General features: G+C 43.7%; 1 protein-coding gene across 1 annotated transcript in view; it reads left to right on the top strand.

Annotated features, from left to right (window-relative positions):
- The window catches only part of LCT (lactase), a 36024-nt gene extending 12626 nt beyond the window's left edge, over positions 1 to 23398 (top strand). The window contains exons 7-17 of the mRNA XM_056861169.1: positions 673 to 1324; positions 3482 to 5044; positions 6579 to 6847; positions 8530 to 8820; positions 10115 to 10313; positions 12854 to 13056; positions 15887 to 15984; positions 17400 to 17534; positions 19500 to 19723; positions 21771 to 22007; positions 23175 to 23398. Coding sequence (XP_056717147.1) covers positions 673 to 1324; positions 3482 to 5044; positions 6579 to 6847; positions 8530 to 8820; positions 10115 to 10313; positions 12854 to 13056; positions 15887 to 15984; positions 17400 to 17534; positions 19500 to 19723; positions 21771 to 22007; positions 23175 to 23398 — 4095 coding nt within the window. The remainder of the gene's footprint in view (positions 1 to 672; positions 1325 to 3481; positions 5045 to 6578; positions 6848 to 8529; positions 8821 to 10114; positions 10314 to 12853; positions 13057 to 15886; positions 15985 to 17399; positions 17535 to 19499; positions 19724 to 21770; positions 22008 to 23174) is intronic.
- Positions 23399 to 24723: the final 1325 nt, after the last annotated feature.

The following is a 24723-nucleotide window of genomic DNA, read 5'->3' as shown; positions in this document are numbered from 1 at the left end:
TTTGATTTCAACTTCTTTAGTTACTCAATCCTACTGGGTTATGTTAAACCCACTGAAAGTTTTTAATGCATAAACTAAATAGAAGTATGCATGTGGTCACACATAAACACACACAAAGCTGCTTTATACTGAATCAGACCCCCCACCCCGGTCCATCAAAGTCAGTATTATCTACTAGACTGGCAACAGCTCTCCATCCTCTCAGGCCGAGGTCTTTCACATCACCTACTATCTGATCATTTTATCTGGAGATGCTGGGGATTGAACCTGGGATCTTCTGCATGCCGAGCAGAGGCTCTACCACTGGGCCACAGCCCTTCCCTGTGTGCATTAGCACATCATCCTGGGCACAGTCTCTCTCAGAGCCCACAAACCCTACAGCGGCCCATACTTCACCTAAGTATCATTGAATTCCATGAGGAAATGTCTTGGGCTGCTAGTGTTCATGCCATGTACTGAAGCTGCCTTATGCTATCAGATCATTGGTCTATCTGCCTCTCTGCTCCAACTGGAATTAATCTCCCAAATCTCAGGCACACGTTTTGTCCCAATCCTGCTACCTGAGATAAACTGCAGCTTCCAAGGAATGAATGTGGGACTTCTTCATGCAAAATGTATACATTACCTCTGGGCTATACTCAGTGGAGTAACACTCTCTTCTCTTCCCAAAAGGTGGCTCATGTTATTCTCAAGGCTCATGCGGTAACATGGCATGTTTACAACAACCAGTATCGTTCCAAACAACATGGAAAAGTAGGAATAGTGTTGAATTCTGATTGGGCTGAACCCAAGTCCCCAGGGAATCTTGAGGATGTAAGAGCAGCAGAACGCTACTTGCATTTCATGTTGGGCTGGTTTGCTCACCCTATATTTGTTAATGGTGATTACCCAGACATTCTGAAATCCCAGATTCAACAGAAGAATCAGCAGTGCTCAACTATAATTGCCAATCTCCCCATGTTCAGTGACAAAGAGAAGCTCTTAATTAACGGGACAGCTGACTTCTTTGGTCTTTCCCATTACACTTCCTGGCTTATCAGTGATGCCTCAGTCAATCACAACTGCACTGCAAGCTATGAGAATATTGGGGGCTTTTCCCAAGATGTTGACCCTTCTTGGCCTCAGACAGCATCTCCATGGATCTCTGTAGTCCCTTGGGGGTTGAGGAGATTGCTGAACTTTGTGTCTCAAGAATACACAGGGACAAGAATCCCAATTTTTATAGGAGCGAATGGCGCACCAACTGACGAAGACGGAGATGATTTTATTAATGATGCAAAGAGACTGGATTACTTTCGTCTTTATATCAATGAGGCTTTAAAAGGTAAGGAAAATTTCATGACTTGGGTCAGCAGACAAGTGTGAAGCAGAATTGAAATTAGCCTATTCAGTTATAGTCACATTGAACGCATGAAGCTGCCTTCTACTGAATCAGACCCTTGGTCCATCCAGGTCAGTATTGTCTACTCAGACCGGCAGCGGCTCTCCAGGGTCTCAGGCTGAGGTCTTTCACATCACCTCGTGCCTGGTCCTTTCAACTGGAGATGCCGAGGATTGATCCTGGGGCCTTCTGCATGCCAAGCAGATGCTCTACCACTGAGCCACACTAAATCAAGTAATTAATTGGCTTCTTGTTATGATTCCTCCCCAACATCACCAGATTATCCATGTTCTAGTCATTCTCTAGGCCAAAAAATATTATACACGGGGGAAAGGGTGTATTCAGGAGAAATAAGAAATAATCACTGTTTGAAAAGGACAGATACAAGTGTGCAGTGACTTTCGCACATTAAAAAATGCTGAGCATGCGGCTTAACCCACTGAAATAAATATTGCAATATTTTGAGAATATTTCAGGAAAGTAACAATTCTGAAGACTGACTAATGTAGCTGGATCATATACAATTTGAAAAAAATATGTTTAGTGCAATATACCATTAAACATATTTTATGAATTTGGGGTTACCACACTTTGTATTCCCAGCGATGTATTAAGAGTTTGAAAATGTTGTAAAAAACATCGCTTTAAAAGGGTTTTTGGATACCATGGCTTATAAATGGTTGGAAGATGTCTTCACAGCTAAAGGGGCCAAACAAAGTGCGGACAGTATTTTTTATAACGTTTTCAAACTCTTAATACATCTCTGGGAATACAAGTGCGGTAACCCCCTTTGTTAACCACAGTGTTTTGCAACACATACATAGGAGATGCAGAGTCAGTATGGCACAGTGACTACTGTTGGGCTAGGAACTGAGAGAACTGGATTACACTTCCAACTCTGCCATGGAAGCTCAATGGGTGACCTCAGGCCCCTCACTAGCTTTCAACCGAAAAAGATCCCTAATATTCTGGGGATCAGATGGGATTGGCAATATCCAATATCATTCCTGCCTCTCCAATACAATTCTGGATTTTGATATTAACACTCTCAATAATATCAGAATGGGGAGGCGGGAGTGGCTATGCAGGAGGGAATGCTCCCCAGCTGGTCCACAGTGCACGTGCCTTTCAAACTTCAAAGGGCCATTATTTTCAATGGATGCCAGGTCTGCCACCCATAGGAATTAATGGACCTTTAAAGTTTAAAGTGCAGATGTGCTGCTGATCAGCTGAGGGAGTGCTCTAAGTAATGGGCAGTAGATCTGGCTTCTGGAGTTCAAAGGACAGGTCTATCACCGCCTTGGGCTCTAGTTTGCAGACTGAAGCGGGGCCTACTTCCCCACCATGTTCTACTCAAGTCACTCAAACAGGATGGGATGCAGAGGAGAGATGGCACTTGTACCACTTCAGGCTCCAGTTTACATCCTGAGGTGGATGCAAACTGTAGCCCAAAGCAGGGCCTGTACCTTCTTTCCTTCCCCCGCCCGCCCTACTGTCAAGTAGAATGGGGTGACTCAAGTAGAATGTACCTATAATGGAATGGAAGCAGATTTAATGGAACCTGATTGACTCCTCCAGCAGACATCCGTTTCATCACTTGAAGAGCTATCATGGATATAGTGGAAGGGAACAGAAAATCTGTAGAGTTGCCATGTTCCCACTGGGGGGTGGATCTTCTGCCCAGCTGGTCCTTCCTGCTACCACTCTGCTAGACAGTAGGATAAAAATTGGGGGGGGGGAGAGAATGGAGGAGCTATTGTTGACGTCACTTCCAGAAGATATGTCATTGCAAAACCATTGATGCTCTATCATTCAGTCAAAACTTCATGGTTAAACCATAGAGGTTTGGCTAAATGCTAGAACACTGCTATCAACATGCTGATGTCCTTTCTACTTGCACCAGAAGTGATGTCAGTGCATCACTGGCGACATCATTACAGCACTGATGAGCGCCCCCCCCCCCCCATGAATCTCCTGTTGGTTGCCAACTTCATACTGGCAACCCCTAGATGGTGGTGACTTTCTGAAATACTTCAATTGTTTAGATATCTTATTGGAAATGATTAAAATCCAACTAAATTGCATTTTATTTACTGACAGCTATAAATGTAGATGCCATTGATGTTCAGTCATACATAGCCCGGTCTTTGCTTGATGGTTTTGAAGGCCCAGCAGGCTATAGTAAAAAGTTTGGCCTCCATCTTGTGAACTTTGAAGATGCAAACAGACAAAGAACACCAAAAGAATCTGCCTATTTCTTTTCCACTGTTATTGAAAATAATGGATTTCCTACTACACTGAAAAGAAAGTATATTCAGCCATTAACAAAGGACATGTCCATGCCTCCTAGGTTGCCTGGCTTACCAGCTTCTGAAGTTCCCTCAAAAGCAAAAGTGGTCTGGGAAAAATTCTCAAGCCAGACTGATTTTGAAAGAGATTTGTATTTTTATGGCACCTTCCCAAATGATTTCCTGTGGGGTGTTTCCACTTCTGCCTTCCAAATTGAAGGAGGTTGGGACACAGATGGGAAGGGCCCTAGCATCTGGGATAACTTTTCTCATGTTCCAGGGAATATTAACAACAATGATACTGCAGATGTAGCTTGTGACAGCTACAACAAAGTAGATGAAGATATTTATTTACTGAGAGCCTTAAGAGTGAACACTTATCGCTTCTCCCTTTCGTGGCCTCGAATTTTTCCCAATGGAAGGAACGATTCCATAAATAGCTATGGTGTTGATTATTACAACCGGCTGATTGATGGTCTGCTTGCTGCAAATATCACACCAATGGTCACTCTTCACCACTGGGATCTACCCCAAGCTCTGCAAGACATTGGTGGCTGGGAGAATCCGATATTGGTCGAGCTATTTGATAGTTTTGCAGACTTTTGTTTCCGGACCTTTGGAGACAGGGTGAAGTTCTGGATTACATTTAATGAGCCTCTCATGATTTCATGGCTAGGCTATGACGTGGCCGTCTTCCCACCAAACGGGAAAGATGATCCAGGTTATGCGCCCTATAAGGTTACTCATACAATATTGAAAGCTCATGCTAGAGCCTACCATACCTATGATCAGAAATACAGAGAGAGTCAGAAGGGTGTAATTTCTTTGACCCTCAACATTGATTGGGTTGAGCCAAAGACACTTAGTGATCCTCGGAATGTGGAAGCAGCCGATCGTTATCTGCAGTTCATGGGAGGATGGTTTGCACACCCAGTTTTTAAAAATGGTGACTACCCAGATGCAATGAAGTGGAAAGTGGGGAACAGGAGTGAGCTACAGAACTTGCCTTCTTCCCGGCTTCCAGTTTTCACAGAAGAAGAAAGACAATATATCAGAGGCACAGCTGATGTATTCTGCCTGAACTATTATACCTCAAAAATTATAAACCACAAGACAACCAGGCTAAATCCATACTCTTATGAGCATGACCGAGAATGTGAGTTGGAGGATGATCCTTCTTGGCCTACCTCAGCAATGGAAGGAATGAGAGCAGTCTCCTGGGGCCTTCGGAGGCTGCTGAACTGGATCAAAGAGGAATATGGCAACCCTCCCATTTATATTACTGAGAATGGGGTTGGGATAAAAACTACGTCTGATGTTGATGATACCAGCAGGATCTTTTACTATAAAACTCACATCGATGAAGCTATGAAAGGTACAGTTGTTTTATTAACTAAGTAGTTGTGTAGGTGTCGTTGCAAAACAGCTTTAAAGCACACCAATGCAATCAGAAAAACCAATTGTGTATAAATTTCTGATTTTCAAATAGTTTTCCAATGGTGAATTTTTCAAAGATGGCTAGAAGAAGCAGTAAGATATGTGTATATGTAAAGTGCCGTCAAGTCGCAGCTGACTTATGGCAACCCCGTAAAGTAAGAGATTAACAGAGGTGGTTTGCCATTGCCTTCCTCTGCAATGTGACCCTGGAATTGCTTGGTGGTCTCCTATTTAAATACTAACCAGAGCCCACCCTGCTTAGCTTCTGAGATCTGATGAGATTGGGCTAGGCTGGGTCATGCAGGCCAGGACCATAACATACGACTTACAGTTATTAACAGTATAATCAATTACAGTTGTCATTAGCCAAATAATCAAAAATTGATCAAAATATTTAAAAGATGGGCAGCAGTAATGGCCTAACAAAGTCTAGAGATATTCATGCCCAGGGCTGGATTTACAGTAGGTTTGATGAGGCCCTAAGCTATTGAAGATAATGGAGGCCCTTTATATGTCCAGCTGTCCTTTGTCAAGAACAAATTGTTGCTGTTTTTTGTGTTGAATATATACTGTATGGTAATTTATGGACCTAATGGGTATCTAAAGCCCTTTGCACATAACAAAATATGTATCTTATCAAAGTAATTGTTGATTTTGGAAATGTACATCCAGTTTTGTTTTTTCCTTTAAAAAAATTTTGGGGCCCCAAGAGTGTGGGGCCCTTTACATAAATCTGGCATTGTTCATGCCTCTCCTTGAGGCACAGAATGCTAAGGATGGGGAGAGAGGGATTGGTCTCCTTACCCATCAAGTCCAAGATGCCATAAATTTTAAATGGCTCTGACACCCTTTCAAGGTAAAACAATCCTGAGGTCGGGTTATTTACGTTGGAGAGAAAGTACTACTATCCTCGAATCCTGGAGTGGGAGTGGGGAAAATATGCTCATCTGACCTCAGCCCACCACCACCCAACACACATACAAATATACAGCACAAGGGATTAGAGGTAAAAAATATTTTCCTGAATTTGGGAAATGTATGGTTGTAAAACACAAGGTAAAACCAAGTATTGAGGTTTTCCCCATCTCAAGCTGCAATCCAAAATTATTCAGACATTACACTGAAATCAGTGTGACATGCTTCCAAGTAAATGTAGTGAGGAGGATCAGGCTGCAAGTATTATTATTGCTTTGCAGAGTTGGAATGTGCATATTTCATTATTGACATTATTTATTACATTATTGATTAAAACTTCATTAAAAATAGTTGTATGACTGATTTGGAGGTGTTAGAATGATCTGTGTCTCTAATTTCAGTTGGAAAAAAAAGAATCTATTATTTATCAGAGTTTGAGAAACTTCTATAGACACTACCCTTTTAGCGGCTATGTAAGGTAACTTAATGGATCTTTCCCCTTTAATACAGCTTATTGTTACCTTGATGCTTTACATATTTTGCGTGTGTTGCTTTAGCTTACAAAGTGGATGGGGTGAATCTTCGTGGCTATGTTGCTTGGTCTTTCATGGATAATTTTGAATGGCTAAATGGTTATGATCCAAGATTTGGGCTGCACCAGGTCGATTTTAACGATCCGAACAGGCCAAGAACCCCTAAACGATCTGCCGTATATTACGCTGAACTCATACGTAAGAATGGAATTCCATTTCCAAAAGAGGAAGAATTTCTTTACGGAGAATTTCCGAAGAACTTTTCTTGGAGTGCCGCATCAGCAGCCTACCAGGTTAGAAAATTATGCTTTAATGCACAATATCTGTTGTTACATGGAATCTATTCAAAACTGCCATTTTGACATAAGAATGTAAATGGTGTAGGAGAGATTTATTTATTTACTTACTTTGTTTATACCCCACCTTTGTCCCCAATGGGGATTCAAAGTGGCTTAGTTGGTTTTCTCCTCCATTCTGTCCTCACAAACTATCCTGTGGGGTAAGCGTCAGAGGAGTAGCAGTGCTGGCCTGCAGTAGAACAGTCCGATTCAAGTCCAGTAGCACCTTAGGTCATTTATGCATGGTCACTTTAACCTCCTTTATTCCCTGTTTCAGCCAGGATCCACTTATTCAGTATGCACGCTATCTCATTCCTTGGAAGCTCAATGCTGCTTCGATGCAAAACGAACCCGGCTTTTCCCATTCCTCCTCTGGCCTGAATTAAACCGTTCATCCTGGCTCATTCCGGAGTCACAGAGTGTGCATACTGCATTAGGGGGAAACACAGAAGATTGGCTTCTCTCACAGCCAATCACGAAGCAGTGTGTAAAGAAAGCGGGGATTCCTGCTACCTTGGAGCTCTTTCTGAGCAAAAGAAAGGCTTTTTAAAAACGAGGCTTGGATTCCCCCCCCCCTTTTCTTTCAGGTAGCTCCTTTTTTTGTTTTTTTGTTCTTAACATGCTTTTTTATGCGGCAGTTGGGTTTGGGGGGAAGGAAATCTTCTCTCTTGGTAAGCCAATTGCAGAGCAGCATTTAAAGGGGTGGGACTTGATTTGAGTTTGGGAGACTGCTTTTCTGTATTTGTGGTTCAGTTAGCACACAGTTTCGTCCCTGATCATTCAAGCCAATGCATAGTTTCCCCCAACCCGGGTTACTTTAATGTGCGATGAACCCAGGTCCAAGCAGGGAGATCCAGCCCTGGCATAAAAGACCTTAGAGACCAACAAAAATTTCCGGGTATAAGCTTTCAAAGTTTCCTTTGTCAGACATGAGTAGGAATGGAAATCTGAGTCTTTTTATCCCAGTCAGAAGGCAGGAGGGATGTCGTAAAGGATGCAAAGGTACAATGCACATTGCAATCAGCTTGATTAAAGCAGAGGGGAAATACTTGGGGGCAGAAAATTAGCACCTGTTGTGAGATAAGAATCTTGTGTCCCTAGCCAGCCCTGGAGGATCATATGAATAGGGGCACTTATCTTATCTCACTACAGATGCTAATTTTCTGCCCCCAAGCATTTTCCCTCTGCTCTATATGCATCCTACCTTTGCATCCTTTACAAGCATTCTTTGCAACACCCCTCCTGCCTTCTGATTGGGTTAAAAAGCCTCAGATCTCCATTCCTACCCATGTCTGACAAAGGGAGCGTTGACTCTCGAAAGCTGATGCCCGGAACATCTTGTTGGCCTCTAAGGTGCTAACGGACTTGAATCTACCTGTGAGGCAAGAGAGAGCTGTGACTAGCCCAAGGTCAGCCAGCTGGCTTCATGTGTAGGAGTGGGGAAACCAACCCGGTTCTCCATATCAAACTCCACTGCTCCAAACCACCACTCTTAACCACTACACCACGCTGGCTCTCGAGCTTTCAGTGTGAAGATACCGTCAGGCGGGGGGCTGCAAAGACTTCTTAGAAGATCCCCCCAAATGATATTTAGTTAGTTAATGGTCAGCCTCACTGATTAATTTGTTTCATTCAAGGTTGAAGGTGCCTGGAGAGCAGATGGGAAAGGGCTCAGCATTTGGGACCAGTTTGCTCACACTCCACTGAAAATCAGCAATGACGAAAATGGAGACGTAACCTGCGACAGCTACCACAAGTTGGAGGCAGACTTGGCTATTCTGAAGAACATCAAAGTGACTCATTATCGCTTTTCCATTTCCTGGCCCCGCGTGCTCCCCGATGGAACCACCAAGTATATAAATGAAGCTGGTCTGAGTTACTATGAAAGGCTTGTGGATGGTCTCTTGGCAGCCAATATCCAACCACAGGTAAAAGCAGTGATTTAGAATCCATACAATCTGTGTGTGTGTGTTAAGTGCCGTCAAGTCGCTTCTGACTCATGGCAATCCTATGAATCAGTGTCCTCCAAAATGTCCTGTCTTTGGCAGCCTTGCTCAGATCTTGCATACTGAGGGCTGTGGCTTCCTTTATTGAGTCAATCCATCTCTTGTTGGGTCTTCCGCTTTTCCTGCTGCCCTCAACTTTTCCTAGCATGACTGTCTTTTCCAGTGACTCTTGTCTTCTCATAATGTGACCAAAATGCGATAGCTTCAGTTTAGTCATTTTAGCTTCTAGGGTCACTTCAATCTACGTGTGGAAAAGAAGCTATGCTGGCAATCAGATGTTTAATTAGATTACATTCAGGGCCCATCACAGCTTCCAGTATTGAATATCTCAGAAATGTTGACAAGATGAGATTGCTTAGAATAAGTTTAACAGAGTGTGTGGAATTTTTATAACCGGCCCTGGGCACCACAACAATATGGCTACCATGAGGGGCCAAGGTAATCACGAAATGTTGGGGAGGTAGGAAGTCAAGTATCTTCCTACAAAGCAAGAAATTGTTTCTGAATGGAAGTGGGAATGGGAAGTGACATAGTAGCACAGATAATACTGACATTAAAAGGAAAAAAACACTCTCCCACTGCCGCTAGTCCCCAGGTCTCCCATCCAGGCACTGATCAGACTCAGTTCTGCTTCGCACGCCTACACATTGTGCCCTGGACTTTTTAAAATTTACATCTACCCATCACTTCTGTGAGGTGGTAGATTTGGCTGACGGAGAGTATCTTGCTGAAGGTCGCCATGCGACTGAGCAAGATTTGCAGTCCGCTCTCCTCAGTTCAAATTCATTCCATTAGCTTTGCCTTAATTAACTGACAAATTAAAAGGTTGTAAGACTGTGCCGGGTGAAGATAAAAGAGGTTGGAAACTGTTGCTATGAGTTTATTCCAGGGTTGATTATGGGAATCAAAGTGTCTACCTTTGGCACAATACCCACCAAGAGGCAGAGCGGGCTAGGTCCGAAGCTTCCCTTTACTACTGCCAATTTCCACCGCTATATGACCTGAACTCCAGTAATAATGGATGGCCCCATTTACACTACACTTGGCAGGTCTTCACACCAGTTCTGTTCCACAATACATTGTGTACCATGGCCCTTTCTCCCCTCAATTTCCTTGGCTGGGTGTACAGGAGTGGGTGGGTTGGAGAAGGGAGCGCTGGAGAATTTTCAACATTCAGTGACCTTGTAAAGCTGCTTATGTCATTACGTATCTCTAGGTAACTATTTACCATTGGGACCTCCCTCAGGCCCTTCAAAACATTGGAGGGTGGGAAAACGAGACCATCGTTCAGAGGTTCAAAGAATATGCAGAGCTTCTCTTCGAGAGACTTGGAGATAGAGTGAAATTTTGGATAACTTTAAATGAGCCCTATTCCATTGCTAATATTGGTCACGGCTATGGTGTGAGTGCTCCAGGTAAGGCTACCGTTTTGCTGCCTCTCTTTCTTACCTGCGGGCGGGATGCTGGGGTGGGTAATCCAAAGATATTCAGTGCAAGTTACTGACATTTCCAAACGCCTAGAGGTCCTGTACATTGGAATCACGTGGAAGAGTTCTGGCTTCAATTTTGGGTTTCTAGCTGTGTTGCCTGCAAAAATGGGAAGGGGATCTCCGTAGGATTTATTGCAGTTCTTCTCTTTCCTTTATCCTTGTCCCAGGTATGCTGCTGCTGTGCCAAACAGGCCATAATGTGCTCTGCCATTCCTTCTGGGTGGGCATTTTGCGGTGCCTATCATCCATAGATCCAGTAGCCTGCTGTTACTTAGGCCTTCAGCACGCAGGCCACTTAAAGCTGGAATGGTGCTGTGTGGCGAGGGGCAGCTGGGGATCAACAGGTCATAACATGCTTGTCAGTGATGCGTGGGTAGGTCTCAGTTTACCAGGATTAGCTGGACAGATGGCATTGTGTTCCATATGGCAGCAAGGACACCCAGCAACAGTACAGAGAGACAGGGAAGATGTGGAAGCCCCAGCATTGGGACTGTTGCTGCTGGGGAAAAACAAAACAACCCCCCCACCCAAAACTAAGCATCTTGTGGTGGCTTAACAACTGTTAAACATTTGGGGGAATATATCTAGGGTTGCCAACCTCCAGGTACTAGCTGGAGATCTCCTGCTGTTACAACTGATCTCCAGCCGATAGAGATCAGTTCACCTGGAGGAAATGGCTGCTTTGGCAATTGGACTCGATGGCATTGAAGTCCTTTTCACCTATTCTTCGTTTGAAGACGTCGACCTTGGATTGATTGTTACTGTATAATCTTCTACTTACTTTGTATACACTTACCTTGAGTTAAAATTGATGTGTTATTCACGTTCTATATAGTTTGTTGTCAAGCTATGATATTTGTGGTCCGTCCTGTGCTAAGATTCTAACCCTTGGGAATAGCGCAGAGGTGTTTATTTTTGTTTGCTCAATCTCCAGGTAGTAGCTGGTGATCTCCTGCTATTACAACTGATCTCCAGCCGATAGAGATCAGTTCACCTGGAGGAAATGGCTGCTTTGGCCATTGGACTCTATGGCATTGACGTCGATCCCCAAACCCCACCCTCCTCAGGCTCTGCCCCCAAAACCACCCACTGATGGTGAAAAGGGGCCTGACAACCCTACATGTATATGAGAAAGTGGGCTGTGGCTCAAGAAAACTTTTGTCATGATAAAGTTGTTAGTCTTTAATGTGCCCTGAGACTGTCTGGGTGCTGACAGTCATGCCCCACCTCCGCAATCCTTTTCAATCCTGGAGACACTGATTCACGCTGTTGGGGGGCCCACAGGACCATGTAGGTGAGGGGACTACACTGAGAAGGGAGATGGGGGCAAAAGCCTGCCTCTGATATTAGTGGAGCTGGCACTTGCAGAAGGGGGGGGTTACCCCCTCCTCAGTGCAGCCCTCCTTTCCCCTAGGGTTTGCCAACACTGGTTTGGGAAATTCCTAAAGATTTAAGGGTGGAGTCTGGGAAGGGCAGGGTTTGGGGAGGGAAGGTACCTTAGTAGGGTTGCCAGCTCTGGGTTGGGAAATACCTGGAAATTTTTGGGGAGGAGCCTGAGGAGGGTGGGGTTTGGGGAGGGACTTCAATGCCATAGAGTCCAATTGCCAAAGTGGCCATTTTCTCCAGGTGACCTGGTCTCTTATCGGCTGGAGATCCTTTGTAATAGTAGGGCATCTCCAGATACTACCTGCAGGTTGGCAACATTATACCTCAGTGGGACGTAATGCCTTAGAGACCACCCTCCAAAGTAGCCGTTTTCTCCAGGGATATCAGTAGCTTGGAGATTAGTTGTAATTCTGGGGCAACTCCAGGCCCCAAACAGAAGTTGTGAAACCTACCTCCCCATCTGGGTGGCTAGTCATCCAGATTTTGCAACCCCAGGATCAGAAGGAAGCATCCCCAACTCATGCACCAATCGATTACAGGATCCAACCCTTTGTTTTGACAAATTGTATATTTCTGTAAGCAGTGGTTGCCTGGCACCTGACAACCAATGGGAGACTTACTGGCCGTAGAGCCTACCCTCTAAAGCATCTGTTTTCTCCAGGGGAACGGATCTCTGTAGTCTGGGGATGAGCTGTAATTCCGGGGGATCCCCAGGCCTGACCTGCAGGCTGACACCCCTACCTACCAGAGTCCTTCACAGAAGCTTGTTAAGAGAGCTTAACCACATAAATAAAATTTGGTCTAGAATTCCTTTAGATTCTTGTATCCTGGAACTATAATAAAACTTGAAATGGACACCTGAATATTAAAACCACCTGATAAATATCAAGGGCATCACCTTCAAGGGACCCAAATAGGAACCAAACAGGACAGGTGCTGAAGGGTACCACTTTCCAGGGAACCAAATGGGACAACTATTGTATTGAACGGTTAACTATTAATTGCTCCCTGTTCCCTGTTGCTTCGGCTAGGAATCTGGGTTGCAGCATAATCCAAATCTGATTTCACTGTCTTCCTAGGAATCTCTTTCAGACCAGGCCGGGCGCCGTACATAGTGGGGCACAACTTAATCAAGGCCCATGCAGAAGTTTGGCATCTCTACAATGAAACGTACCGTCCAAAGCAAAAAGGGTTGATTTCTCTTTCCATCAACGTTGAATGGGCTGAACCAAAGAACCCTTACAAGCAGGAAGACCTTGATGCTGCCAGGCGATATGTCCAAGTAACAGAATGACTCTATATCTTCCAATATTTATTTTGTTATTTTAATTGTTCTTAATAGTGACACAAACACACTAGATTGGATCCCACAAATCTGTTCTGCTATCGTTGGTGCCTTCCTCTAGCTCAAGGGAGCTTCCCGGTATACAAGAAGTTCTTTTGCAGGAATACCCTCTTGTGCCAAGGGAAGTTGCCACTCTAAAGGGAACAGATCCCCGGGGTTCTAGCCCCGTGTTCATCTGCATCAGTAGGCATTTGTACAAGCACCTTAACTTACCATTCTGCAGGAGAGAAATACATACACAGTATAGTTGCCAACTCTGAGCCTGGAGATTTGGAGGTGGAGCCTGGGGACGGCAGGGTGTGAGAAGGGGAAGGACCTCAGCAGAACGTAATGTCATACGGTCTACCCTCCAAAGCAGCCATTTTGTCCAGGTGAACTGATCTCTGTGGTCTGGAGACCAGTTGTAATTTTGGGAAATCTCCAAGCCCCAGTTTTAATTTTGGGAAATTTCCCAGCCCCCTTCTGGATGCACACCTTAACGTGGTGAGGGGGGTTGTGTGTGACAGGGAAGCTGAGAGCAATACTGTACGGGGTCTAGACTCTATCAAGAGACTAAACTCCTAGCAGAGTCACTCAAGACAGAATGGTCACAGCTGAGACACCAGACGAAGATGCATCCACCCCCTTAAGGGATCAATGCCCACATCCGCAGAAGACAACAGGCAGTTCCAATGAGGATGAGGGCAGAGGAATCCCTGAAGGTTAGCTACTGGGCAGCAGCAGTAGTGGAAGGCGACACTGGCGGAGGATCTTTCGTAGACAACGGCAGTGCTACTACGGCTAACCCTGGTTAGTACTGCACAGAAGAAGGCACTGGTAAACCACTTCTGACCAACCTTTACCTTGAAAACCCTATGATGAGACAGCCCTGACCTGGATGGCCCAGGCTAGCCTGATCTCGTCAGATCTCAGAAGCTAAGCATGGTCAGCCCTGGTTAGTATTTGGATGGGAGACCACCAAGGAATACCAGGGTTGCTATGCAGAGGAAGGCACTGGCAAAACTACCTCTGTTAGTCTCTTGCCATGAAAACCCCAAAAGGGGTCGCCATAAGTCGGCTGCGACTTGACGGCACTTTACACACACACACACCAAGCCCCACCCTAGAGGTTGGTAACCTTAGCATACATATATAAATACAGAAAATGTTAAAGACTGTATAGAGGTACAAGATGAATCAATCCTTGTATTCCTCAAATGAGAGTTTTGGGCTTAAGGCAGTCAAGGAGTCCCACTCATGCCTTTGCCGTGATTCTAGACTTTGTATTATCTGGTTGTGGTTATAATCACTGAAAAATTTTCTAACCATATCTAATTGCTTTCCAATTCCCTCACCCCTTACGTTCACAACAATCCTACTTTGAATGACTTACCATAAAAAAAAACCTATCGGATCTTATAGGCAGTTTCTATAATTAATATTTTTAGTTAAGCCCAGAAGCTGCTATTGAGCAGTTGTCATAGAACACAATAGACAAATTAAAATAATAATAATAATAGAACACAATAGACAGTGGCATCCATTAGAATAGGTCTTTAAGGCACTTTTATCACTGTTGCTGGGTTTTTTGGGGGGTTTTTGATGCAAGGTTTGCATTTTATGGGCCAGGACTAAGCCGTAACCATTACAAGCAAGATTTGGTCAAATTTTGTCCTATTTATTACTTATCTGTTCTGTTTCACCAAGCTAAATCAAACATTTTTCTGGGTGGTCAGGAAAGGAGTTAGGAGGTCTTTGGTTTGGATAGAATGTTTCTGTATTGTCTTTAAAATAAAAGGGAAGGGGGGGCATATGACTTGTTTTTTAATGGTTTGTTGTTTTTATATCGATAACATTATTTTAATTGTATGCCACCCCGAGCAGGACTTCGATGGAGCGGCGTAGAAATCTAAGCAAATAAAATGCCAATGCCTTTTAACTTGTGCGCCGATAATGCTAGAATTCTTTGCGGCAAGGTCAGACTTTTACTCTCCCAATGCAATTGTGGTTGCAAACAGGCCTGGCGACAAACATCCTGTCCCTCTAATATAGGTTTAGTGTGACCAAAACAGACAGCGGAGGGTTTTCTTGGCATGGAGGTAAATGACCACTTGGTAGATAACTTGCCATGTTGCCTCTATTAAAGGGACAGGAGTTTTTTTTCTGCAGGCAGTTGGCAACCCTAAATGCAATGAAGCCTTATTTTGTTTCCTGGGCCACGTTTCATCCACGTCTGTGCTGGTATCTGACCAAAAAACACACAGACCAGGCCCAGCATGGAGTCAATTACCATTGCGGTATGTGCAGGGCCGGTGCTACCATTAGGCCAACTAGGCAGTCACCTAGGGCACAGACCTCAAAGGGGCGCAGAACTGACCTGCGGGGCAATTTTTTTTTTTAATTAGCAATTTCAAGTTTTGTGTTTGTATTTTTTCTACAAGACATTTGTTTTTGAAAATTGGTTTGCAATGGGGGGCACAAGTAGTTAGCCTTGCCTAGGGCACAAAAAAGCCTGACACCTGGCCCTGTCTATATGCTGTGAAATGTTTGCATGCACTCTGTCTTTAAAACCACCTGCCAAAGATACACCCAAAGGCAAAATGTGTATCTGCAGAATTAACTACTGTTGGTTCAATAACAAGTCCTGGTTTCAGAGACATTACTTCATTTTGTGTGTGTGTGTGTGTGTTAAGTGCCGTCAAGTCGTTTCCGACTCATGGCGACCCTATGAATCAATGTCCTCCTACTTCATTAACATCCTTTTAAAAAAAGATTTTCACTGTCTTAGTTCTTCGCTGGTTGGTTCGCTCATCCCATCTTCAAAACTGGTGACTACAATGAGGTGATGAAAAGGAGAATACAAGAGAGAAGCCAGGGACGATCACGGTAAGAGACTGGCAGACCATGGACCATGATAGCTCCTTATGCATATTTTTGTACAGAGGCACACCACAATTGTGGCTGTTGTGATGTAGTACCATAGGAAGAGGGTGGCAGGGGAGATGGACAGAAGAGCCAGCCAGTTTGGATACACCATCCATTCTAACGGTGGTGGGTGGGGAGATGGCGGGGATCGTAACTAATACCCATCATACTTCATAAGTAAGGTTTTAACTGTAAACAGATGAAACTGCATGATACTGATCAGGAACATTGATTTATCAGAGTCAGAACTGTCTACTCTAACTGGCAGCAGCTCTCCAGGGTGTTGGGTAGAGGGCTTTCACACTACCAACTATCTGATCCTTTTAACTGGAGATGCCAGCGATTGAACCCATGACCTTCTGCATGCAAAGCAGAAGCTCTGTTATTGAGCTGGGCCCCTCTGTGTATTGTATGAGGAGGGCTGCACAGCATTTTAGGAGAAAGAGATCGTGTGTGCCGTGACCAATTGTACAGCACTGAAGAGATAGTACCCGTTTGCCACTCACCCTTTTGCTCCAATGCATGCTAAACAGGGAGTGGTTTCTGTCCAACATCTGCTGCATTTCTTGCTCTTTATCTTGTCCTGGCTATGATTGCCCTCATATCCATTGTTCGTAGAAGAGGCAGGGCCGCAGGCATCAGAAGGGCCCACTGACCCCGCCAGAAAGCTTTTCTTTGCCTGCGTGTCTTTTCCCCTTCTTGGTCAGCTTTCCTCCTTTGGTGGGTAGCCTGTGTTGTTAGTTCTTCTTCCTTCTCAGGTTTTTAGTGGGGGTATGCTGTGGCTGCAGGAAGGAGGCCATGGCAGGTGAGAGGTACACAGAGCAAGGACTCTCTCTATAAAAGTACCTGCAGAAGAAGGTGGGCACTCAGCCTGTTTAAGCTGGACTGAATTTTTTTTTAAAGAGAGTGAGATGTATGGGAGGAAACAACCCACATTACCAGCAGGGAACAAAAGGCCATGACATTTAGTCTTCTTGCAAGGGTTGATTCTGTTTTTTATGCATGTTCACATCAGGACATAAAGGTACACAATAGGAGTACATTTGGACATGTGCTGGCACACCCTTCTGACTGATTGGACTGTTTGTTAACATTTCATGATATCACAGTAGTTCATAAAAGGGATATACCAACCATTGCCATAAAGTCTTAGTGGCAGTGTAGAATTGAATGCAGCACTTTTGCCCTTTGGATAATGCACAGACATTCTATAGTCCAGTTAGACTGTGTTTATTTGATCAAGGCATAGCTTCCCTGAAGGACAGTGTCCCACTTAAAAAAGGAAATCAATGACAATATAAGTCTCCCACTCCATTTATTGTAGCCCATGCGAGGCTCTTTTTCCCTTGACACTTTTCTTTGTGTGTATGATGCAGACTCCCTGAATTTACTGAAGATGAAAAGCAGAGGATTAAAGGCACCTTTGACTTCTTTGGCTTGAATCATTATACCACCGTATTGGCATCCAATTTAAACTATCCTGCTTTTATTTCATCCTATGATGCTGATAGGTAAGAGGTAAACATCACTCCATACTACAGCAGGACCTGTGTACTCCTCTAGAACCCGTGCTGATCTCTATTAGGGCCGAATAGTGAAAGCTCGACTTAACACAAGCCTAGCATCTCTTAGGATCCCATTGCTGGACTTTTGTAATGGAGATTTTGGTTGCCAGGAGAGTACTTGTCAGAAACATTTGGCTGTAGTGTGAAAAGTCTGCTCAGAATTTTATAGTATGAGCCTTTCATCTAATAGGAACCTTGCTGCAGTTTAACTTTGGTAGGAATACCCATGTTGAAAGAAGCCATACTCTATCCTCAGAAGAATATGGTGGTGGTTAAAAATACTTGCTAAATACTTAGTGAATTATAGAAATTAGTCCTTTTTTAACATCTTTACATTATATTAGTAACAAATATGTTTAAAACTGTCAAGACACTTCTGCAGAAGTCAGGTGAAGGGTCACATTTGGTGGTGGGTGGAGGGTAAGGGGGTATCATATGAGATTTAACAATGATATATCTAAAAATGTATTAATGAATATGTATAGATACTCCTGGATTTTTTTATTTTTTTTATTTTTTGTTGGTTATAATAATTGTTAATTTTCTTTTTATGTTATAAAAATTTATAAAAAATGTATAAAAAATAAAAAAAATACTTGCTACATCCCAGTTACATCCCAATCTAAACTATCAGTAAGAATGTGAACAGATTACAGGACTCAGAAGGTTGCATGGTATAGCTATCATTGCTATGTTTATTTTTGTTGTCCTGCAGGGGTCTCTTGATGATATGGCATTTTCAGGTATCTATAGCACTTCTAGTACATGGAAAACAGATTGTCACCACAATCCATGTGTGGAAGTGACCTACCTTGTTGTTTGGGCAGCATTGCAGCAACAAAAGTGTACATTTTACTTTGCCTTTACAAGCACCTGTATTTCACTGACCTTCCCACCGTGTTAACTGCTGTCCGCTCTTATTTATTTGTTTGTTTATTTCTTTGTTACATTTCTACCCCGCTCTCCCCAACCCGAAGGTCGGGCTCAGAGCGGCTTACACAGTCTAAAACCCAATAAAGCAATAACCCATTAAAATAGTTTAAAATACAATTTAAAATAGCCCAATAATGCTCCTCAATGGCACCAAAACTCCAGAGACAGAAATTTGCAGGTAACAGATGAATCTAACCACACCCTAAGGTGGTATAGAAGGGGTGATGCTCTGCAGCGGGGAAGGACTAGGGGGGCCAGCAATTATAACGAGAACCATCGCTGGCCTCAACCACAAGCCCGGTGGAATAGTTTGGTCTTGCCGGCCCTGCGGAACTCCTGAAGGTCTCGCAGGGCCCTGATCTCACTCGGGAGGCTATTCCATCAGGCAGGGGCCAGGGCCAAAAAAAGCCCTGGCCATGGTTGAGGCCAGCCGGATACTTCTGACGTGGAAGCAGGCGGATTAGCAGTTATCCAGGACACACCACCAGAACTCCTTGCTTTATAGAAAACAGTGTTGTTTAATTTACAGTGCACAGATACAAAAGACAAACCGTCACGTACACTTCTCTCCACCAGACTTCCCAACACACAGTTACATAGGCTTAGATACAAAACTCCACCTGAAACCAATAAGGCCACCTGTAGACCTGGCCACAGTATTACATCATCCTTACTGCTTCAAACCGGTTAGTTGCAGTTCACCCTAGAACCTGCAAGGCTATTGCTGCCTCTTGCATCATCCTAGATGCCTCTGATCTGACAGCTACCTGTCAGCTGTCTCTGTCAGATTATTATGGGCAACTTGTTACTCTGACAACTTCTTGGGCCAGGGATCCCTAGCAAGTTGGTATTACGTGAACGTAAGCTTCTCTGGGGAACATTCTTGACCTGTAGACACTAGTATAGAGAGGCAGAGGTACAAATGCAGTCTTGTCCCATCTGATAGAAACAGCAGCCGTTTTCTGTTCTATTTGCCAGGGGTGTTGCCTCAATAGCAGACCGCAGCTGGCTGGGCTCCGGCTCCTTTTGGTTGAAGGTGACTCCCTTTGGCTTCAGAAAGCTCTTGAAGTGGATCAAGGAAGAATACAACAACCCACCTATTTACGTGACTGAGAATGGGATTTCAGAACGTGGAGATGGTGGCTTCAACGATACGTGGAGAATACATTATTTAAAGAGTTACATCAACACAGCTTTAAAAGGTACAGGGCTTCTCGCCCGTATTGCCGTTGAAATGTAGAGGACTGTCAATCTCCACTAGTGTGGTCTTTTCACTTTGTTTAAAGACAGCTTAGGGAAGGATTTTGGGTGGAAAAGAAGCAGACAAGGCTCTTCCCTTACCCGTAATTTCTCTGTTCTGAATCACCCCCAATGTCTCGCACACCCCTGCCCTGAGGTGTACATTTTGAATAATGTGGGGAGGAAAGCTACCAGAGAGAATTTGGAGAGAAGAAACAGAGAATGAAGAAAGAGTTAAACATCCCTACCTCTCATGGCCAAAATCTTATTGTCAAGCTGATTTTTAAAAATGATAAAAACAGGTTTCTGGGCACCCTTGCAGATTTCTTTATGTTGCCCAATTGCCTGATCATCTGCTAGTTACCATTAGCTATCGAGTAAAAATTCATAGCATGTTGTAAACCTGCATTTTTAGATGTACTGTTCATGCTGTAGTAGTAGCATCCTGGTTCAACCTAAGCCACAAGAGGTGCTGTGTAATGTAACATTCAGGAAGTTAGATGCAGTATGTTATGCCTTTCTGTTGGAGGCGAGCAGTGCAGTTTTGTTCCAGCTCATCACTACCATGGGCAAAAAGGCACATATTAGTGGTCTGAAATGATGTCATCCTCAGGTGGCCCTAGGCAATTGCCTAGCGCACTAGTTGTGAAAGGGTGCTGACCAGCCCTTTCGCCCTCCCACCCATTCACGGCTGGCCACTGCTTCCCTGCCATGGCAACGGGGCATTCCCTAGTGGCGGCAAGTAGGGACCCTGTTCCCTCCTTCAGTTAGGGAGGTCGGATGGGCCTGGCCCTCTTCCACCTTACTTCTGCTACGTCTTGCTGACTTGCCTAGTGGGAAGGGCAAGGTGGGCAGCAGCGTCTCTCCATGGGCTGAGAGGAATGGGCACAACCCTCCCAGCTCCCCACAGTGCGGCAGCTTGGCCAGCCTTGCCCAGGACCTCCAAAATCCTTGGGCCAGCACTGGTAATTTCTATTGAAGGGACACGGTGGACATTGTATGACACAGCTATAGTGGCACAGTGCTGGGCAGGTGGTAACAATAACTGCCGATGGTCGGCTCCCAGCGTGTATTCAGACCTCATGATAAAAATTGGTTTGTTTAAAATGTGATTTGTGCAACACATTCTTGGTAGTCTACCAGAGGCAAGTTAACAAACCCTGGCTTGTGAATAAACGTTATTTAGTTTCTTGTCGCCTTTCCATCGTCCAGCAGAAAGGACACCCTCACCTGCCTCTGTGGTCAGGTGGTTGTCAAGGATTGATGATCTCTAACTCTGGTCTGTGAATCTGGATGTCGATTACAACCTCCCTGATTTCTAAACCGCAGTTTATTGTGATGTCTCAATATATAGCCCTGGTGTTTGTGTGAGGGAACATGTAGATTTTGAACATAGTATAAATTCAGGTTAAAAGTGCTAATTTTTATACAGGATCACGCTGGCCATACAGATCCAAAGATTTAATGGCACTTAGGTTTTCTTAGAATGCTATGGTTATTTCTACCAATCCCTCCCTCTTGCTACAGCCCCCTAAAATTTTATTTGTGGAGGTGAGAAGGTTTTTAGGAGCAGCATAAGGGGCAAATTTGGAGGCAGGATTCAGTGGTAATTGCGACTCACTTTGAAGGAAACCCAAATGTCCTTAAATCTTCGAAATGTGTGGTTGGATATACGTACTGGATATACTCTTCTTCTGGAATAGTTGCCATATTCAGGCTCCATGGTTATATTAACTACTATGATGTATATGTACATTCTTTCTACAAAAACGCATAACAGAACCGCCCCATCCCTCCAGACCATACATTTAGTACAAAAAAGGGTTAAAGTTTTTAAGGGATAATCACGTGTATTCAAACCTGTGATGTCAAACATTTTGTGAATGAAATGTGTAGAAGTCTCACTCTAACTATTGTTACAAGATGTGTACAACCACCAGCTACTTACTATTGGACCATACACTCACAAGCCTATACTGTGAATCTTCTCCATTTTGTGTGCCCGCACAGGAGTTGTGCTTGATGGCGTGGATTTGCGAGGCTATACCGTGTGGAGCTTGATGGACAATTTTGAGTGGACAATGGGCTTTGCAGAAAGGTTTGGGCTGTATTATACCAACTACACACACCCAGCTTTACCCAGGACTCCAAAGGCGTCTTCAAAATTTTATACATCTGTCATTCGCTGCAACGGCTTTCCAAATCCAGCCACTGGGCCTCATTTGTGCCTGGAGTCACAATCTGAAGGTAAATTACCAGTATGGATGGACAGTAAAAAAGCACCTCAACATTTTTGAAGTTATATTCGTTAATTGTGCATGCAACGCACCGAGCCAGCTTCTTCAAACTTCTCTTCCGGAAATAATTGTCTCATTATGTTAATGATCTGATTGAAGGAGGGATGGTGGCACGGGCAGTCACAGAACTTACTTATTTCAGCCTTGCTCCCTTGGGGTTTTAGTAGCCTGCACCTGTGAATGTGATTCTGAGTGGGGCTATTCTTCAAGTTTAGATCCCCCCCCCCACAGCAATGTTGTCAGAAGGGGCTAGGGCAGGTTGAACTGGATACAAGACAAATGATCAATGAAGAAGCTATGTGGCGAGAGCTCTTCTTTACCTAATCCAATCCATCAAGTGCTTATGCGTGTACTGCAAAAATTAATATACAAGACCTTATAGGACAATGCTCTTACAAATCACATTTCCCTGCCATTTGTTGTTAAGCTTCTTACCCCGGAATATTTCAAAACAGGCCAGATAACTGCAAAAGCTCAGGCTTAATTCTGATTCTTCTTAAGAACTTTTTTTGGGTGGGGGTTGGGTATACTATTAATTAAATTCAGCTCTCTAGCATAGTTTGCAGAGCCTCGACTAATGTTTGGTATATGGGCATAGAAGAGAGGGCTACTGGTACTGTTCTTTTTTTACCCAAAGCTGTTTCCTCAAAACCTTTTGCTATCAGCTGCAGTACTTAATTGTGCAGCTTGAAAAGACACAAGTTGCAATAGCCTAGGTATGCTCAGCCACTTCCCCCTGAAGCAGTTATATAAAAACACTAATGCACTCTTGCATTGCTTTATTCATTTTATACAAATTTGCATAAAAGACTTTCAACATAGATTGAAGCCAGTTTTCAGAGTGGGAAGAAGAGGGCTCCCCCCAAGATGTAATGTGGCTTCACATGCTTCTTACTCTTAACCTAGTGAGGTAGTAGGAACAGGCATCCTTTCCCCAGAGCAATGTAAGTACAATACAACACAGAACTAAGTGTCACAGTAGAATAATTGTTATCTTTGCCTAACATGGTCATTTAGGGCTCTTGAATAGTATGGCTGAGAACCCCCTTTCAGAGGCTCTAATTCAGTAGTTTGCCTACAATAAGTGTTTTCATGTTAACCACCATTCCTCTTGCAGGTACCACCACTCCTACACCTACCATGCCTACACATACTGCAACTGCAGAGAAGGTGAACTTTTTGGGACTGGAGTTGGCTTTATCTGATGCAAAAGTAGCCCTTTATGTGCTGTTTGTCCTGTTGCTACTGGTTACAGCAGGGCTTGTTCTTTTTTCGTATTCCTATAGAAGGATGACCAAAAAAGTCCACAAAAGAATTGCCCTGGAGCTAAGTAAAATGTAAACCGTATTATGATTTTAATATCTATTGTGAAATGTATCGATTTTAAACTGGTCTAGATTCACAGTTTCTAAAACAGCTGTGCATGAGAGGCAGGAATGTACACTTCTTGGAATTTTTCTTCAATAAGCACATGAGGTGGATATGTATTAACATGGTGATCAGGAGTTACTGGACATTGCTTTATGCTAACCCAAAGAGCATATCTCAAGTTTACTTCAACAAAAATTATGCGCGATGCAAAGAACACAAAAAGAGATGCTAAAACGATCAGTCAGTACTTGGATCCCAGTGCCTGAAACAATGAAGATAATTTAGAGTATGGCTGAGTTAGGAAACTGTTTTGCTACTGACTAACAGGAGTAAGTGACCTCTGCACTAAGCATATGTATATTTCTGTTTGAAGTCTAGCTAGGCCCTGTAAACGTGTTATGCAAATAAATATAAACGTTGCTTATGGTTGCCAAGTTTAACTGCTTCTAAGTGCAAAACAGTGGGAGGCCAAGGGCAGTCAAAGCTGAGCTGTGAATCGGGGTTGTACTTCTTGACAACTTGTTGCCTCTGAATTAGAGGGAACTGTAATGATCTTGCTCAGCAACCCACTCTTAACGCCAGGGCGCTAGGACAGCAAAGACCGAAGAAGCAAATTGGGCTGCTCATGACAATGTTTTGTACAACAGTCTTCCAGGTTCCATAGTAGATCCCCATTCTTACTTATGGCTGCCTTGTTTGTAAAGTCATGGTCATTATGAGCTCTTTGCCTTGGCTGAGGCACCAGTTGATACTTCCTGTATTCCCATATTCCTTTCTGCTTCAAAAGGTTCAACTTAGATTAGAAACAGTACACAGATGTGATAATAATGCAAAGATGGCAGGAACCAGAAAATATGATGAAGAACTTTTTCTAAATAAAGATCTTAGACTTTACTGGAAAAACCTTTATTGAATGCTTAGAGATTAAAAACCTATTATAATTTGCTTGTAGTTGCAGAAGCACTAAAGAAAAAAATAAGTTATCCAATATGCTCATTGTTATGGCTTCTGCTAGTCAATCTCACCTCTTAAAGTCTGGGATTCTGGTTTGTTCCAAGATCAACAGAGATAAAAAAGTGCCTTTGAGATGACAATAGGGCTTTTAAGAATGAAATTCTGAAAGCGAATGGAAGATTAGGATTCTTTACATTCTTTGAGCCTTTGGCAGTAGTTACATTCCAGTATCCAGCTTTACACTTGAATTAACACCTTGCAAGTGCCATGACAGGAAAAAGGTGGACCTCAGGCAGCACATCAGACAAGCCCACTTGAGCAGAAGATTTAACGGAATTAAA

Source organism: Euleptes europaea, chromosome 15, assembly GCF_029931775.1.
Source record: "Euleptes europaea isolate rEulEur1 chromosome 15, rEulEur1.hap1, whole genome shotgun sequence".
In the NCBI taxonomy this organism is placed as follows: domain Eukaryota; kingdom Metazoa; phylum Chordata; class Lepidosauria; order Squamata; family Sphaerodactylidae; genus Euleptes; species Euleptes europaea.
This window is presented reverse-complemented; position numbering and strand designations above follow the sequence as displayed.